Genomic DNA, 18,312 nt, shown 5'->3' on the forward strand with positions numbered 1-18,312 from the left:
TCTGTACTGTCCACTGCCAGTAATGCATTTTTAGTGTGTGCCGTAATGTAGTGCATTGTTTTCAAATCAATCCTCATTTTAAGCTGCCTTGTCTCTTAATAATTACTTAAGTGGCAACAATTAAATAAACATGATGCTCACTGTCATTGATTACCAATCAAGTAGTTTTGAAATCTCCGCCAGTCAGATTTCAACCTGTATTGAGAGAAAGGGACCTAGATGCTGCCTGGAATGTTGGAAAGAGGCAATGTGTTTGATTAAAAAAATGTTATGCTTTGGAAAGTAAAGTAAAAATATACCCTACATAAAATGTGTTAGTGTGCCAACATGCTAATCCACCTGGTTCTCAAAACATCTATTATCCCACTGTGCCTACCTGTGGAATTACTGCCCGTAACCAGATCACCTCACAACATTGAGTACACATGGTTTCAATCCGCTTGTGGCTTATAGATTAAAAACCTCGGCTTGTACAGGCCTTGCTTTGTAATAAGATGAACAAAAGAAGTTTGAACCAGCCACAGAATAAACCTACTACTGAATTCAGTTTGGTCAGATTCAGCGCTAGTGATGACATTCGCTTTCCGTTGTACGTTCTAAAGTGACAGTGATCGTGTAGCCTAAAAAAAAAAAAAAAAAAAAACTTGGATTTTTGAGCCCAATACTGATTTTAGAGGGAAAAAATATACTCAAAAGGCTGCTAATAAATAATAAATAAATGTCTAAATTGACATCAGTACTGTTTGGTCAATATCGGTCAATTGCTGGCCATTTAAATAAAGAATAAATAAAAATAAAATGGTGTAATAGAATTGTATGTTCAGTAACACACTCAGCTGGACCAACTACGTTCGGACACCATTTCTAAACCCCCCCCCCCAGCATCGTTTTCTGCATTACATGTTGTTTTCATATCTGTGCGTATTACAAATAGTGAGTTGGTATTCTAAACTGCCATCTCTGCTAGGATAGAATATCCTTTCTAAAAGAAATTTACGCAATGAAGCAAACACTTAATGAAATTACGTTGTGGTTTGTATACCAAAGCTCTTCGAACAGCCTCTATAACTTTCCCAAACCAACAGTCAGGTACTCAGTTAATCAGTGTCTCACGCCTCCCGAGGAGAGCAGACTTTGTGTGCTTTTCAAGGATGAGAGGTGGATTACACTAATGAGCCAGTATACATTCACTAAATCCTAGTACCTAGTAAAACTCAAGTATCGGTCCAACTCAATGAAGTTCTTAGATTTATGCAGTAGAGTGGAATTCTTCTCTGATTTACTGCATGTTCCATTTACATTCCAAGAAAACCTCAAAGGAATAACTATTGTTCAGGCTTCGAGGTAGTAAATGGCGGGAAAGGGAAGAGAACAGTAATCTAGAACTTATTAATTACTTTCTTTGAACAAATGGCAACAAATGATAATTGTTTTCTTTTCCGTCCTTGATGTAAGTGATGCGAGGAGAATGAAAGGTGCAGGCTGTTTTTGCTGAGATTCAAGTGTTAGTGGATTGCGGAGAGGGCAAATGGGCGCCGGGCAAAGATCCTAATGTACAAGAAATTAAAACAATTATTTGAATAGATTAATTTACAGTCAGTTAAGCAAGGGCAATGGGGATGCAAGCAACACAGGAGGAGAGGGAGTGTGGACCATAATGACTTTTATTCCAGGAATGAACGGCATGTTGGGAACCCACTGAACTGTTAAACCTGAGTTCACCGTGAACACAGTTTGAGCAGTAAAGTATGCAAGGAAGTTTATAATAGGGCTTCAGTTTCTGAGCAATAGCTTGAAGAATAGAAGCCACTTTATATTGTAATGTAGTCGTATACAAAGACTTTCTCTAAAAAAAACGTTTTATATTTATTTAAATTTCTAAATATACTATATAACACACTTGAATAAGGTTATTCCGGAGCTTCACTCAACCAAGTCTCTATATGCCATGGAGTTTACAGAAACATGTAACATTGCCGCTCTCCTCTCCTGGTGGTATCCCAGGTTAGCAGGCCAGGTGCAGTGGAAACTCAACCCTTTTGTTTGCAGTGGCATATGAGATCACATTACCTTACATTATTCAGCTCCAGATGCAATCGTCCTCTCTTTTCTCTAAACTCACCAGCCCGCTTTTTGATTCACCGCCTTATGCCTGGGTAACACATGAGCTGGTCGAGTTATCCGACAACCCTGTTAAAGGGATAGCTCAGGTTTTTTGAAGTAGGGTTGTATGAGGTATTTATTTATAGTTGGTGTATTACCTGTAGTGGATGGTGGTTGGCGCGACCTTAGGCAAGAGTACCGGTACAGAAGCTGACTAATGTGGGTGGCAGTAGCTCAGTCCGTAGGGAGTTGGTTTGGGAACCGGAGGGTCGCTGATTCAAGTCCCTGTACGAAGTGAGGATTGGTAGCTGGAGAGAGGCCACTTCACCTCCTGGGCAAAGCCAGGTGCCCTTGAGCAAGGCACCGTACCCCCCCATCCGCTCAGGGCGCTGGTCCAGCACTGACAGTGCATGATTAGGTCCTGAGCATGTGTGTGTATTGCAGGCCTGTAGTGATTACTAACAAAGTGTAAATTGTAATTTCCTCACTGGGGATCAATAAACAGTAAAAAAAAATAATGTAATGCTAAATGTATTTTATCAACCTGAAAAAAACAAAAACAATATTAGCTTTAAGTGTATGCCATATTAGGAACATTTTTATATGTATTCTTCTGGTTTCGCGCCAGCCGAATGATAGAACTGTCATCAACATGCCCACTCACGCACTGTGAATTCTCCGGACAATGACCTCAATCAGTGGGCTCAATCAGATGTTGCTCGGACTTTGTGCTAAGGAGCTGGCAGGGTAAAGTCGTTAAATGTCTGGGCCAACTGATTCAAACATTTGGACACATACAGCTCCTCCAGGTAATATCTAGGGTTCAGGGTTGCAGTTCATGTGTAAAAGTGTCTTATAGGGAGATCCGAGGCCTATACTACAAAGCAAGAATTCGGGTTGCCGAGGTAACTTCAGGTTCAACCAAGGGTTTTGTGTATCACAACGTCGGGTCACTTGTTATTGGGTTACATCGCCATGGTAACTTATGCTGAACAATTTACCTGCTCGGGAGCAGGTTATGTACAAGATTAGAGATCAATCAGCATAAAAGCACCGCCTCACTAACTAATCAATCCTGGATGACCCTGAACGGCGTCACCATTCTTAGAAGTTCCAATGATTGGTGTGCTGATAGTGAGAGGTGCGCTCAGAAAAGCTAGAACATATAGAGAGCGACAAAACGCGCTGACATTCCCTGATGGGTAGTTTTATGAAAGAGATATAGATATAGATTTTCAGCAGAGGGAATTCTGTATCTTTGTCAGCTTCTTGAGCTGTAAATGTTGCCAGTGCGACACATTGGTTTGATTTATGTTTTTATATACATTTTTAATTTGCTCCCACAATCGCTTACAACTGCCAGGGTTGCAACTGAAAGAATAGGCTACAGCAATGGAAGTTTATGGAACGTCGGCAGTTTTTTTTCTCCAGCTTTCCTTCCTGGGTTTAGCAGCAGGGACTGTAGCTTTTTGCCTGTATTGCGTGTCAGTAGGTTTTCTGTAGGAGTATTATGGTTTGCTCTTCTTGTGTAAAATATGCTGCTCTGGTAGACTTAGTCCATGTTTGCCATTGGTCATATGGTATTAAACAAATTGATAACCACCGTTGTGTCACACCTTATGCAGGACCGCTGTTGTTAGGTTTGGTGAAGACAGGTAACGGAAATAAATCCAGGGCATGTTGATCTTGCTTCGTAGTATAGGCCTCTGGAGGCAGACCTAGACCACAACAACCCAGAAGGCGCTATGGGAGAATTGGGTAATGACTGGCGAGAAGTACGTCTGGACTATTGTAATTAGTTGGCGGTCACCACAACCTGTGCTCATACATGTATTTAAGCCTTATGTTTACAACATCTACTCATGTTGGCTGGATTTTTACAGGTGGACAGTGTGCAGTGATACATGAGATGGATTTCATGTCCATGTCAACCTTTTACTTAATGGCTAATTGCTGCGATTCTCATGTTGTAAATGCCTCCTAATTTGCACACAGGATGTGTACAAATGATTGTTGTAGAAAGTTTAAATAAATCCCTGGACAGATGGTAAGCATCTTGCACTAGCAACCACAAATACACCTATTGTTCTCAGTGGTTGCAGGCAAATTAGTTGAGGGGAGCGGTGCATTAGAATAGAATGTTTAGAGTTCATCCGGTGTATTCAGATTGTTTACTGAGGTAAAAAATACTAATCTTTACTAGTAAATGTACTGCATTCAAAACTACTCTCAAATGAAAGTACAGAAGTTTGATCAACAAAACGTACTTGAATCAAAAGTATCAAAGTTTTATTATTTTACGATTAGGAAAGTTCACTGGGTTATTTTTTACTATTTTAAAGGTACTATTTATTTTAATATGTATTTGACAGGTAAACACAGTGGAGCGTAAAGTTTAAATGATGCCTTATGGAGCATCACAAACATACATAGACAATGGTAACTCACACCTATGACAGGTGGGGGTGGGATGAGCCAGGTAGTTTGTTGGGGGTGGTGTAAAGTTCCCCTCTGTTGTCTCAGTCATTCTTTCAGCAAGGCAGATGGCAAAGCCCTCATGCTTTATTCATCATTAGCACACAGCAAGCTAGGCTACCAGACAGTGCTTGTTTTGTCTGGAGTGTCTTTATCCATCTAGACTGACTCACCTATTCTAGGATGGCCTCTCTTAACTCTACAGCACTGTGCCACCGGTCAATATTTGAAAGCTTCATTCATTACTTATGGACAGGACATCAGTAGTCCCGCCTCTTCCCTGGTTCTCCTCCCGCTGCCTTTTGTGCCATGTTGAAGTTGTGGTAAAATAAGACCTTATCTGTCTTTGTGGATCTTGATACTCTTTTCTTACTCATTTCTGAACCACATACAAGGTTCCCCAAAAATGAGGCTAAGCAACGCCACCTTCTTTTGTCTGTGTTTTGGAGGACACAAGTGGAGTTCTCTTTTTGTGAACGGTCTCTTGTTTATTGGAGTTCAAAGACAATCCTCCTCAACTAGTAAAGTTGGGAAATATCACACGGTAATGTCAGGTTTACAAGCTAATTGTATTTTGAGTGGTCACCATTGACATGTAAATATATCACTTAAATTGGACCAATAAGAATGCCGCTGTATATCCAGTATGATCAGTATAACATTGGCATCTTGTTAGCAGCCTGGATATGGTATGAGTTATTAGAATTACATGTATTTAAGAATTAAATAGACTTATGAATGTATGTACCATTAATCTGGCACGTTATTGTGCGCCACACATTTTGTTCTCTTGATGCTAGATGCCGTCATTTTTTTCATCTTTTTGGGCTTTCAGGTCTTCCAAATCCACCATATCCACGAGCTGTCTTAAGAGCATCCTTCCCTTGAATTGGGACATGGCTTAAGACTGTTGGTAGGAGATGTGATGAGAAATCAAAAAGATTTTGTCTTGGCTTACACCACACTAATTTTTCCTGTTGTTTTTTGGTTTGTTTTGGTTTAAGATTATGTTTTGTGCATCTTAGGCCTTTACTTGTATAGGACAGCTTAGTCTTGAAAGGGGAGAGAGAGGGGAAATGACATGCAGAAAAAGGCTGCAGGTCGGAGTCAAACTCGCGGCTGCTTCGTCAAGGAGTAACCCTCTATGGGTGCCCGCTCTACCAGGCGCCCATTTTTTTGTAATAGGAGTGTAACTACAACCTGCTTTTGTACCAAACTTGTACAGAGATTAGAAGTTTTTGCAGTTTTGATTAAAGATACTTACACAAACGGTAGCATGCAACAACAAGTGAGGCAAGCAGAGCCATTTTGTTTTGTTTAAATGACATTGAGTGCGGCTGTCAACTGATAACTGAAGAGAGGCTGTCCAAGTCGTGCCCAAGCCTTCCTGCTATAACAGATCGCACTGACATCTTCTCTCACCAGATTAGGGATGGGCGATATGACCTAAAATCTGTATTGCGATATACTTTGCAGCATTTTGCGATAACGATATATATCACGATATATACATTTTAATAGAACCATTTCAGACAAGGTTACATAGACCCTAAGGAAAGCCAAACTGCTTTAGAGAAACAAACTTTTAAAGAGAAACAAATGTAGTATGTAGCTTTATTGTACAAAACTGTAATTGTAATTTAAAAATAATGTTGCAGATAAATACAATTCAAGTATACTAAGTGCAGAGACTTGAACAAAGAAAAATCTTAAAGTATTGGGTTTCTTTCCTTTAGTATAAACCATTCTAAAAGGTGCTACACTTTCAAAGATGCACAGAGACCTTAAATAAAAACATATTTCATATAAAGTTTCTTACCTGCAGCCTAATGTAACGCATTTGAGCACTACACTGAGTACACACACACACACACACACACGGCCGTATGTTAAGCGGTGAAGTGCGACCTCTGCAAACACCGGCTGCTCAGATTCCACTCGTCCGTTGTACAGTGAATTGTCAGGCTGGTGAAAGGCTCCGTTGTAGCGGCTTAAATCCGAACCACGTTCAAATAACGGATGTTTGGTCTTTTTCACCGGCTCCTCAGTTTCGCTTGTAGCCATGTTTACTCAAGATGACGATGATGCGTTGCAGCATGTTGCAGCTCCTGGCTCTAAATTTCGCGGGTAGATTGTAGCAACACGCATCATCGTGATGCAATATAACTCAAATCTATAACATATTTTTGTATCGTTTATATTGCATATCGTTTATATCGCCCATTACTACACCCAATATTACACAAAATACTATAAGATATTATATATAACTATGTAAAGCTAGAGCACCTTCAGTCCAAATCTATCAGAATCAACCTTGAGAAACACGTGTTTAAAACCGTAAATTACCCCATGTCTTTTAAAGCCTCTCTCACCATATCATATGTACACTGAGACTGTTCCAGAAATTGTCCTTGAATGTCAGCTGTGTTTTTTTTCCATGCTCATGTTTGTTTGCTTACTCTGTGTGCTCTGTTTGTCTGTTCCTCAGTTCTTCAGAAGGGACCAGGGGGATTTCTTCATCGGCTGCTTGTTTTTAACAGAGCTCAGCACACCCTTCGTCTCCCTGGGGAAGATACTTATTCAGGTGAGACAGCGCGTACACACCTTGCATTTACCAGATGCAAACTGGGACGTTATACACCTGTTGTGAACTGTATGCTGTCCCTTTTGAAATAAAAAAGTCTGAAAAGCCAAAGGTTTTGAGACTGGGTGGAGTGAAAATGCAAACTTTCTGTCTGGCTAAGTAGCTTACTATTTGCAGTAGGGCTGGGATTATATGTTTTTGTACTGATTCTGTTCTTTCACTTATACATGGGTGCTGATTCAAGTTGCACTGCAACTTTCATTCATTGTGATTCTACTATTGCAATCAATAGTTGAGTATCGGCATTTTCTTTTCCTTCTTAAACAAAAAAAAGAATACACTTCTAGAGACAATATATCATGAGACGTTTCTAAGAACAACTTTTATAAGAACAATGTACATCACGTCAATCAGTGAGTCTGGTATTTATTTCATTTGTACAAGAAGTATATAGGCATTTTCTAGGGGGTCCTCAGAGGTATTGCTGGGGGGCCTCCAAATTATTGTTCTTTTGTCTTTTTTTTTTTTCCCACATAAATCCAACATATTAGCAATTATAAATCCCTATTGATTTGGTAAAGTTACTGACCTATAGGTAAGGTAGGCACTATTCTCCACAGATACAGTTCATCCTAAAGATCCACTGCGCCACATGTACTTATGTTTAACATTAAAACATGATTTATAAAAAAAAAACATTAATAGCTTAGTATTTTATGCAAGAAAAGTATGTATAAAGGCTTTAGGCCGCCCTACATGTTATTGTAGGCCCAGTTTATGTAACTTCATTTTATAAAATATATGTAGTAGAGGGTCCCTGCTCCATCTTTCTCTCAGTTAAGGGGTCTTTGACTTCAAAAACGTCCCCTGATCTACAGCATAAATGTTATGATTTTCTGTCGGGGCAAAAAAAGAAAACCAGTTATTGTTTTTTCCTTATCCTACTCAGGTGATATGCCTTGCGTCATCAAAAACCTGAGTATCTCCATTTCATTTGAGATTTAGCTCGTCACTGAACCATCAATAGTACAACAATAAAATGAAAAAAGAAACACATCAGTCAGTAGCATTCAGCTAAGAAGCCACGGCACTGTTCACTCTCCCTGCCTCCTAACCCATTAACAGCAGATAATGCCCTGATTAGTTCCACTTATACAGTGGGCATTACATCCTGCACTCTGACGAGCACGTGTGCTGTACAGGGAGAGGCTGCGTGTTTGCGTAAAGCCGTGAACTAAGAATAGAATTGTAGGGCCTCACTGTGTATCCCAGTAAAATCAGCGGACCGTGGGTTTTCAGGTCTTTGCTGACATCTGGCGTCAGCAGAGAAAAGTGCAAAGCAAAGCTCCCCTTGCTTCTCTCCGTCTTTAAAAAAAAAACAAAAAAAAACGCTGCTCTCTTTTGGGCTAGATCAGCACTTACAGACATTTCTACTGCTCTCAACAGCAGGGTTGATTCCTATTGATCTCCTTTTCTGTAGACCAGGAGCTCCCACAGTCTTCCACATCAAAGATAAGAAGATGATCATCATCATCATAATACATACATTTTGTGGATGTTTGACATGACTTTAAGGAATGGTGAAGAGGTAGCAATTGTTGTCCAGGAATTAAGATCTCAAAATCCAGTCCCTTTCACTGAGAGAATTAAGTGCAGGGATTTGACTGGATTATTAAAAAAAGAAGTATGTCCTGATGAAATACAAAAGAATTAATTTGTCTCAGCTTTAGCTAATGAAGGTTAACATGCTAACCTAAGCATGGTAACCTTCATTAGGACCAGTATCACCTTCACACAGTCTCTAGACTCTTTTTTTTTTTTTTTAAAAAGTAAAAAGTTAAATAAGTTTTAAAGTTGTTAGCGTGGGGATGTTTTGGCTTAAAGAAACCAATTTTTTTTTTACAGCTCAAAGTTGCACTGAAATGTCAGTTAGAGCATCTTTATCTTTTGTAATTTGACATATTTCCAAGTGAAACAAGCGAGGTATAATTACAAAAGGGTTTTGTTCAAACTCTTTTAAAGGTTTTTATTTTTTTAAGATTCTTTTTTGGACATTTTTTAGGCCTTTTATTGACAGAATGGCTGCTGCAAAGGGCCGCAGGTCCGAGTCAAACTTGGGCCCGCTGCTTCTCTGTATATGGGTGCCCGCTCTACCAACTGAGCTGTCTAGGCACCCAAACCCTTTTAATTTCATTATGCTACTCAAAACTATGCAAATACAGAGCTGTCATGGTCTACTACCCGCTCCTCCTCACCCTTGTTGTAGATCAGGAGAAGGAAAATAATTGGAGAATGAACCAATTAAAAGCACAGCCATAATTTATGAAAGATCAACACACACACACTCTGACCAATGAAACTACTCCGCTAGCTACTACGACCCACAAGCAAACAGTTGAATGGTTACACTGGATATGATGGGCAGGTTAGCTTGTCCCCCATAATATATTTTTTTATTCACTGCATCTTCAAGTGCTACGTTAACATGTTCTCATCCTCCACATCCTTTTTCTATACCTCCCCTTCTTTTTTTGTCTCCTCCACCAGCTCAGCCTCCAGAACTGCTGGCTGCACAAGGCCAATGGCGGTATGGTACTGCTCACCTTCTTTATGTGCCGCATCGCCCTCTTCCCCTACATGTACTGGGTGTACGGCCGCCACTACGGCATCCCGCTCTACAGCGTGCCCTTCCACCTGCCGCTGTCCACCAACCTGGGCAACTTGTGCATCCTGGCGCCGCAGGTCTACTGGTTCGTCCTTCTTTGCAGAAAGGGCTTTCGTCTGTACCAGCGTAGCCGTATGCCAGACTCGTCTCCGGCGACCCCTGTCACTGACAATCCCAAGGATGATTGATATCCATTTCACAATTGCTCGCTCAAGCCGCACACTCAGCTACTAACGCAACTACTTCTGCAAAGGCACTAGTTTGACTTAACACATTTCAAATCCCACCATTGAACTGTAGTACACCAGGACTGCCTGCTCTTGTCCCACAACCCCTGGGCATTTTCCGCACACTTTAAATCTTCTGTTTCAAAATCTGCTGCCTGTGTGGACCTGTCCACCAATCCAGCTCGACTACTGAAGTTTGATGATTTCTTGTTTTTTTTTTTGTTTTTTTTTGTCTTTTGGGAATTTGGCTCTTGCCTGGATCTTTCTGAAGTACTACACTGCTTCTGTCAACATTTACAACACTGAAGAAAGGTCATGTTTGCTTCACTGCGGGTAAACCATGGAGTGAAAGAGCTCCCATAGAGAGACATTATCTTATCGCCTACTCCTACCGTGTTTACAGCCTCTGCTGATTTGGATGGTCTGTTACAGTGTATGTGTGAGTGATTGTTACGACAGGTTGTATTTATTTTAATGATTTTACTGCACTGTGTCGGATAGTTGCGCTTCCTCTCCCATCGATTCACTCATCACACCGACGAGAAGAATTAGGAAAAGTGGTGGGTGGGTTGCAAGTTCAGGCAGTATTAGGAATAATTGTGAGGAATACATGTCACCTCATTTGCATTTGAGAGCTTAAAACGGCTAAATTTGTTACCACCCAGTTAATGTGACTCCCCCCTGCCCTGTTCATTTCTATCATAGTTTCCATACAGCATGTTACCGGTTGTTTTCTCCTGTTAAAAGTCACTGAGATCTGTTTGTTAGGCCACAGAGAAGCGGGGGTGATGGGTATGGGGTGAGGCTTAATGTGTGATGAACTCAGGGCCATGGTCAGAGCAATAAGGCGAGCAGAGGCTCACCAGAGCAAACGTATACAGAGGATTGAAATTCCTAAGCAATCAGCTACAAAAAAAACAACATTGGAGGATATCAGGAGTGATTATTCCTGAAGGTGATCATTAACATCCGGTAACTGCTGTCTTTTCCCTGAGGCTCCACAGATGTATATGCACTTGTGCATCAGCTGTTGCATTGAGCACTTCACACAGGGCTGTATATATTTAATGCTTTAGTTCAATCACAAAATAGAGATAGTTTTAAAGCTTAAACCTATATCTCAACATCGTAATTACCTGAGAGGACCATTTTTTGTTTGTCACGCAAAGCATTTTTTGTTGTTGCTCGATTCACAGTTGCATAAAGACATTTATCATGGCATTTATGAGAGAAAATCACATGCTTCACTTTTGATCTTAAGAATATTATTTCTTCATATCAAGAAATAAATAGAATATATTATTTTCATAAGAATGCAGTGGGGTTAGTTTCATTCACAATCTAGACCCTGAAGTTGATTTAACTAATAACAATTTTGGTCATTCAAGCTTTGTAGTGAACTAACTGATTTAAGTGCTTTCATGACCTTTTTTTTATGTCCTGCAATTTCAATCTATGCAAAAAGAGGCTGCGGTGCATGTATACAACACTAATGTCAAATCCATATCAAATTGACCCACGCCTCAGTATGTTATTTTCTGGGACCATACATTTATTTCTCCTGTACATTTCTACTGGGACTTCACACTACAAATCATGGTCTCATGTTGCATTTTAGTTGGAAGTTTAAAAAGGTCTTTGCTTGTCTTTTAAATTTACCTCAGCGTTTTTGATTCATTCATGGGATGCCGGGGGGGGGGGGTATATTTATCATTAGTAGTTAAGACTTGATATGTCTACCAAGCTATAAAGGTTTTGTCATGATAATGTGACTCTGAGGCAGGCAATTGCATTTTTAAAAGACGGCAAACTGCTTTACCTTCATCCAATAATTGTTTAATCTTTAGTTTCGATTCCAAAAATGTTTCCACACATCCAAGCGAGCCTACATATGTAACTTTTGCTGAGCTGTGAATCAAGTGTTGGGATCATTGTGCAGGGGAAAACTGAGTGTGACACTAGTCCAAGTAAAGAAAAGACATAACAGACGGACGTAATTTCAGACATTATCTATCTAAAGTTTTGTGACATTAGCAGCCACCATAAGCTACTGGTCATACCAGACCTGCTAAGGCTGTACAAGCAAATCCCCCGAGAGTGGTAAATTGAGTGCGGGTGTTTATGAATTCACCTTTTTCTATTGATTTCTTCTTTCACAAGTTGCATAGTCTCGCTTTAACAAAGACAACAATTGCGTAGTTTACAAAGAGACTGTTCACTTTAGGAAGTCCCCACGTTGGTGTACAGGGCATGGCCTGTTACGCTTACTTTCTATACTGTGAAATTTAGATTATACTAGGGCTGAACGATTTGAGGAAAAAAAAAATCAAAAATAGCCATTCTTCCTTCGGTTTGGTTTGCGATAATTATTTTTAGCTTGTTAAATAAAGTAATACATAATAAATGAAAAATCCATTGAAAATAGGACATTTCTGTAACCAATATGTGACATTATTCCAGCTTGTATCTTATGAAAAAACAGTAAATATAATCATAATAAAGCAGAATAGAAAATTTTGGGATACACCGAACATTTAACTAAATAAGTCCCATTTGATTAATCGCTGTCTTCACGATTATCTTAATCGCATTCGTTCAAATCACAATTTCAATTTGAAAACGATTAATCGTTCAGCCCTAGATGATAAAAATAGACATATTTATGCATATTTGTTCTAACACAAAGTGGCAGTGCTGTCTTGAGGGCTCTTTTAGTCCTCAAATTAAATTGTTCCCTGAAGGAAATTTCATCTTTCAAGCATCAAGACTCTGCTAAACAGACCAGCTGTTGCATTGTGGGTTCTGTAGTGTGGCTATGACCTGTATGGGGGATCTTGTGGTTCTGCACTGCACTATGGCAAACACAGTTGGTATCCATGTCTGGTGGGAGCAGCATTGTAGGGAAAAGGTGATGAGTCTTGTTGTTGGTCGACGCACAAGTCAGTTTGCTGACGAGTAGCATGAGGAGGAGGGAGTAAGGAGAGCCGAGCTGCTGAATGATGGGCTTGTTTTTCTCGTTTGGCTCGAGTCCAGCAGAGTGCGGGCCTCTTTTGTCCTTTGCTGACCAGGCCACTGTTATTGGAAACATTCCAGGTTTCTTTGTGCTGTATTTCAGCCGAACTCTCCCACTGACTCCTACTTGTCTCCAGATATGTATTGGTGTAAATGAAAAGGTGGTAAGCTCTTAACTAGCTACCAAGAAAGACAGTTTATTTACACTAATAAGACGTTATGTTCATCCATTTCATTCTTACACTTTATAATTTATCCAACAGTTTGTCCGAGGTCTCCACTTTCACTGTAGTCAAAACCAATGCTTGTCACTTCAGTCAACATTTTTATTTTAAAGCTGCAGGTCATCCCTTCTTAATACGTCTGTCACCTACTTCTCATTGCCGATTTTTCCTCCCTTCCATCCTCCCGTCGTGCTCTGCTCTCTTTTCTTTAAACTCATCTCAGTCTCTTGGCGGATGTGCTCTGCAGTGATACAAAGTAGCTGGTTTCCCTCCTCCCTCCTCTCTGCTGCCATCTGTTGTCAGGATTATCTGCTTGTCCACTCAGCAGTTTACAGGCAGGACCAGTTAGGATTAGTAGACCTATGCAGGCATTTCCTATTGAAACTGCATGTCTGCTATGTAGTGTGCCGCATTCAGATACATGTATCTCCGTTGTCATGCCACCATGACCTCACCTACCACTCAATACATTGACGAAACTGACACATGGCTTTGTTTGAATGCTTTTATTTCATCCCTTAAAGCGTGATATTAATTTGATTAATGGTCGGTGTTAAGGATTACTTAAATCTGACCATTTTAACACCAACATTTTTGCTGAAATTTCATTCTTGTTTTATCTTGGGTAGAAAAGCCATTGAAACAGCATTATGCCATCATGACAAAATAATTTAAGGTGTAGTAGCAGCTCCTTAGCACCCTAAAGTTGAGCCTGTTGTGACAGTTGCAGAAAAGGCCCCCTCATTTTTTGATTTTCTAAACAATTTTAAACTCAAATTGAACAGGACTCTGACTTTGAAAGGTCTATTTTGACAGAATGGATATATCTGAGAGTATGAGAGAATACAGAAAATGTAACATTCCACGATTTTTCCGTAACATTTATTTCAATTTAATTATCAAAAGTTCCCTTTTTTGTTTGCTCTCTTAAGCAGTTTATTCGTTCTTTGCATTGTGTCCCTCTGCAAAGTCAGAAAGCAACATTTATAAATATATATTTGTAAGTGATGGTGTCCAAAATTCAAATGTATTTTCTATACCTGCAAATTAACCCCCATTTATTGATGACATTGATTTATTGATTGACCTTTAGTTTTAATAATTAAAAAGAAATATCTGATTAATTGGTCTGATCTGATCACACTGACCTGACTACAAAGTAGTTGTAACTTTTATAGCCTCATTATTTTCATTGCTAGGAATCTGGATGGCATAAACCACATCTGATCCTAAATCTGTGAATCCCTTCGAAGGAATTATAAAAGGTTCGAGGCATGCAGAGTACACATATCTTAACAGGTATTCTTTTGTTACTTGATAGATTCTTCTTATCGAAAGTCTTAAGTTCATCCTCTTTGCTCAGGGTTTGATGAAGTTTGATGAAGTTAACATATGTGTGTGAGTGAGTGAGTGTGAGTGTGTGTGTGTGTGTGTGTGTATAGAGGTTTATTGTAAGATGATGAAATTGTGAGACTGATTCTGAAGATGATCACATCTAGAATTATATGGTGTTTCTTTTCTAAATTATATTTTTAAAGCGTTTTGTTTTTTTCTTGTATTCATGCTTTCCGACATGGCTTGCGATGCTTCAACTTCTAAGGGTTGGTAAACCAAAGACTGTCAGGCACTTCAGTTAATCCCAGTAACCGTAGTGATTTGAAGAGAGATCCATTTGCTTCTCTGTATTTTTAGACATGCTGTAGATGATTTGTCTTAAAAGCTAAGTGACCCACTTCTCACTTAAAAACATAACTACCCTTCAGTGTCACGTCTTTCTTTGGGTCCCAGAGTGTGACCAACGTGTTGGGTTTGTGATGGATGTTGCCTCTAAATTTAGTGGATACTTGCTAAGTGTTTAAGGTAATTCTCCACTAACACATACACACACACACACACACACACACACACACACACACACACACACACGCACACATACAAGTTCTGTATGGGGCGGTGACATTTTACTCTGTAATTTGAGCACATTGGTTTTGAAACTACATAATGATTCTGATAAACTTTTTGCATTAAGCAGTAAATAGACACATTAATGTAAAAAAAAAAATGCTTTGTATTCCTTGTACTTGTATGTAATAATAGAATGGGAACATGGACACCAAAATTAACACATGAACTGAGATGGCTCTGTCACCATGCTAACGCTATTTAGCATAGGCCTACACTAGGCTGAGCAGTAGTCAGCTTCTTGCTAACACTATTTTGAGTGAGGGTTCACTCCACGCTAACACTTTAGCATCGGTTTGATGTTGAATGGATGTGGAGTCCGTGCAAATAATTTATCTTTACATTGTTAAGTTGTATCAAACTCCAAGCTAACATTTAATAAGTGGTTGATTAAAACTTTAGCACAGGCCTACACTACGCTGAGCAATAGTCAGTTCTTGCTAACCCTGTTTTGAGAAAGAGTACACTTCATGCTAACACTTTAGCACACAGTACTTGCTAACACATTATCTTGATGTGATAGCAAGCATCATGTGGACACTTAATATATGTTGAGTGGTAGTTGACTCAACGAAAACACCTTGTCACACACTATGTTAACTGATAGCTGGCTCCATGCTAATAATACAGCCTAGGCCTATGCTAAATTAGTTAGCTTCCATTAAGTTCAGCTCCTATGAGATATTGACAGTCATGCCAGGTGTTGGATGCTAACACCTTTTCAGAAATGCATATTAAGAAGCTGTCCATGAGAAGAAACCTTTTAGGAACAGAGGAGGAAATTATTAATGGGGCAGGATTTTGGCTTTTTTCATGGCCAATAGTTGTTGCCAATAATGCTGAAATGTAAAACTCCCTGTTAATGCAAAACATAACTATTTCTGCTTTTATTGAGTCAAACTATGTGAGAGCTCCATTTCATCTGAGGGCATATGGCATGTATTTTTTAAAGGTGTACAGCACCTTTTAAAAAATAGCACAATGTTCAACAAACATGGCAAATGTTTGGTGTCTATGTTCCCATCAATGAAGTCAAGACATGTTTATTCATGCATTGCCATTTTACGTCCAAAGTAATACAAACTTAACAAACAAAATATGCTACCCAGTATGAAGTTTTGAGTTTCTGCGGTTTGTTGAGATGGGAATGATAACTGCATGTGGGAGTCCCCTCTGTTCCCTCTCAGTAGTTCAGGAAAATCACCTCTACCTATAACATCAAAATCGGTGTCTTTAAACACATAGCAACAATATTTAGTTGTTTTTTTTTTCTTCTGATATGATGTGAATGTGGCATTAAGCTGATGAACTGCACAACCGTTAACTTTGAGACGTTTTTATCGTACAGTTTTCGGATGAGCTTGGATTCCAAGCGCTGCAAATAAACAACTGTTGCTGTAACTGATTTTGATCCGCGGACAGTGAACCAAATTTGGTCTACAGTGCCTTGTGAAAAATCTATTGTGTGATACCCACAGAAGTCGTGTGAAAGGAGCTAAGCTGGCAGGCGGTGTTTACAGGTTGTGGCTGTTTATTATCATCATCCTCATATCCTTAAGAAAATGTTTGTCATTTTGGTGTTCACTGCAATCATCAAGAAAAGTCTCATTGTTTGTTCAAATCATATCATTCATATTTAACTGGTTGAAACTATTAGAAATTGCTATGCATTCACTGCTAGAATTAGAGTAACACTTCCTTTTGATTCTGATGAAATTAAGGCCTTCATGTTATGTTTTAGCATTTCATGTTTTGTAGCATTTAATCTATATTTTCTAAGTATCAAGCGAATCCCCATAAGGCATCATTTGAGGTTTAACACCTTTAAAGCATAGATATTTTGTGAATTTGTTTGCTGTGTTTCTGTTGTTTTAGACCTTTCATCTGTCTGTTGGGTGGACGTGTTGTGTTCTGGAGATTTGAGTTTGAATCTTGACTTGCTGTCCATTTTACTCACTGTTCTGCCGACTTAAATGCAGCACTTTCACAACCTCACGACACGTCTTGCCCTACATTATTTTTTGATAGCGTTCTTATTTTTCAAATATATAGCCTATATATCAGATTTGATGCATTTGTCTTTTTTTTTTGTAGCGTGACCTTTTTTCCGAGGAAATTTCTGAAATCTGAAAAGAGACTGGACTGTTTTACGAAATAGCTTAAAACTATTGATGTGAGAGGAGTTATGTACTGTAGCTGCAACTTGTGAATTCAGAGCACCCCTTTAAAATTCAATAAATTTGATTTGATAGACTGTTTTGAACAAGTGTTTTGTTTTCCCTGTCTTATGTGTTTTGCACACCATCAACATCCATCATTAGACTGTTTTCAATTTTTATTTTTAAGCCCCTGAAAACTTAGATATTTCACAAAAACATGAAATATTTATCTTTCACTTTCATTTAGCCTGACATTGTGTTCATGTTAGCCCATTTTCTTGTTGGGTGGGGTCATTTGTTTTTTATAATTTGCTCAAATCAGTAGCAGATGACTCATCCCTTCCATTTCATTTGACACAGAAACTGCCGTAAGTAAGAGTTGCTTGGAACAGTAAACTTAAAGCCGCTGTAATCAACATTTTTTATATCAAATAAAAATGGAAAAACAATGTGAAAACAGTTGCTTGTATGAACCCACAGAGAATGATCACCTGAATCTGCAGCGCCCCTCGGACCGGTACAGCGAGTTCCACTCATTGTTTAACTGGTAATACAGTATACTGAATGATGTATGTGGTAAAAGGTGTCAAAGCCTGCAGTATTTTTCAAAGACAGACATGAGCGAGAAGAAAAATCCAGATGGCCATCGTGAAAGAATTTTAGAATAATTTGCAGCAAAAAACTTCTAAACAAAGCAGCTTGAGATCACTGTCGTCATCTGTGTGCTTCAAATAAAGATTATCTACATTTTCTTCTCAAACGCTTTGCATTTCCTATTTTCTTTTTGTGTGTGTATGCTGCATTCATGTCACCTGGGAATATCAGGGTCCGCCGCCGTGATTACGTTGTTTTTTCCGATTGCCAGCGTTCACGTGGTCGGTGTCACTCCGAGTGCAAT

At 39.2% G+C, this 18,312-nt stretch overlaps 1 protein-coding gene across 1 annotated transcript in view; it reads left to right on the forward strand.

The window, feature by feature from the left end:
* The window catches only part of tlcd3a (TLC domain containing 3A), a 33,397-nt gene extending 15,879 nt beyond the window's left edge, over window positions 1-17,518 (forward strand). The window contains exons 4-5 of the mRNA XM_032534162.1: window positions 7,070-7,165; window positions 9,713-17,518. Coding sequence (XP_032390053.1) covers window positions 7,070-7,165; window positions 9,713-10,018 — 402 coding nt within the window. The 3' untranslated portion in view covers window positions 10,019-17,518. The remainder of the gene's footprint in view (window positions 1-7,069; window positions 7,166-9,712) is intronic.
* The last annotated feature ends 794 nt before the right edge of the window (window positions 17,519-18,312 follow it).

This window comes from Etheostoma spectabile, chromosome 13 (assembly GCF_008692095.1).
Source record: "Etheostoma spectabile isolate EspeVRDwgs_2016 chromosome 13, UIUC_Espe_1.0, whole genome shotgun sequence".
Classification (NCBI taxonomy): domain Eukaryota; kingdom Metazoa; phylum Chordata; class Actinopteri; order Perciformes; family Percidae; genus Etheostoma; species Etheostoma spectabile.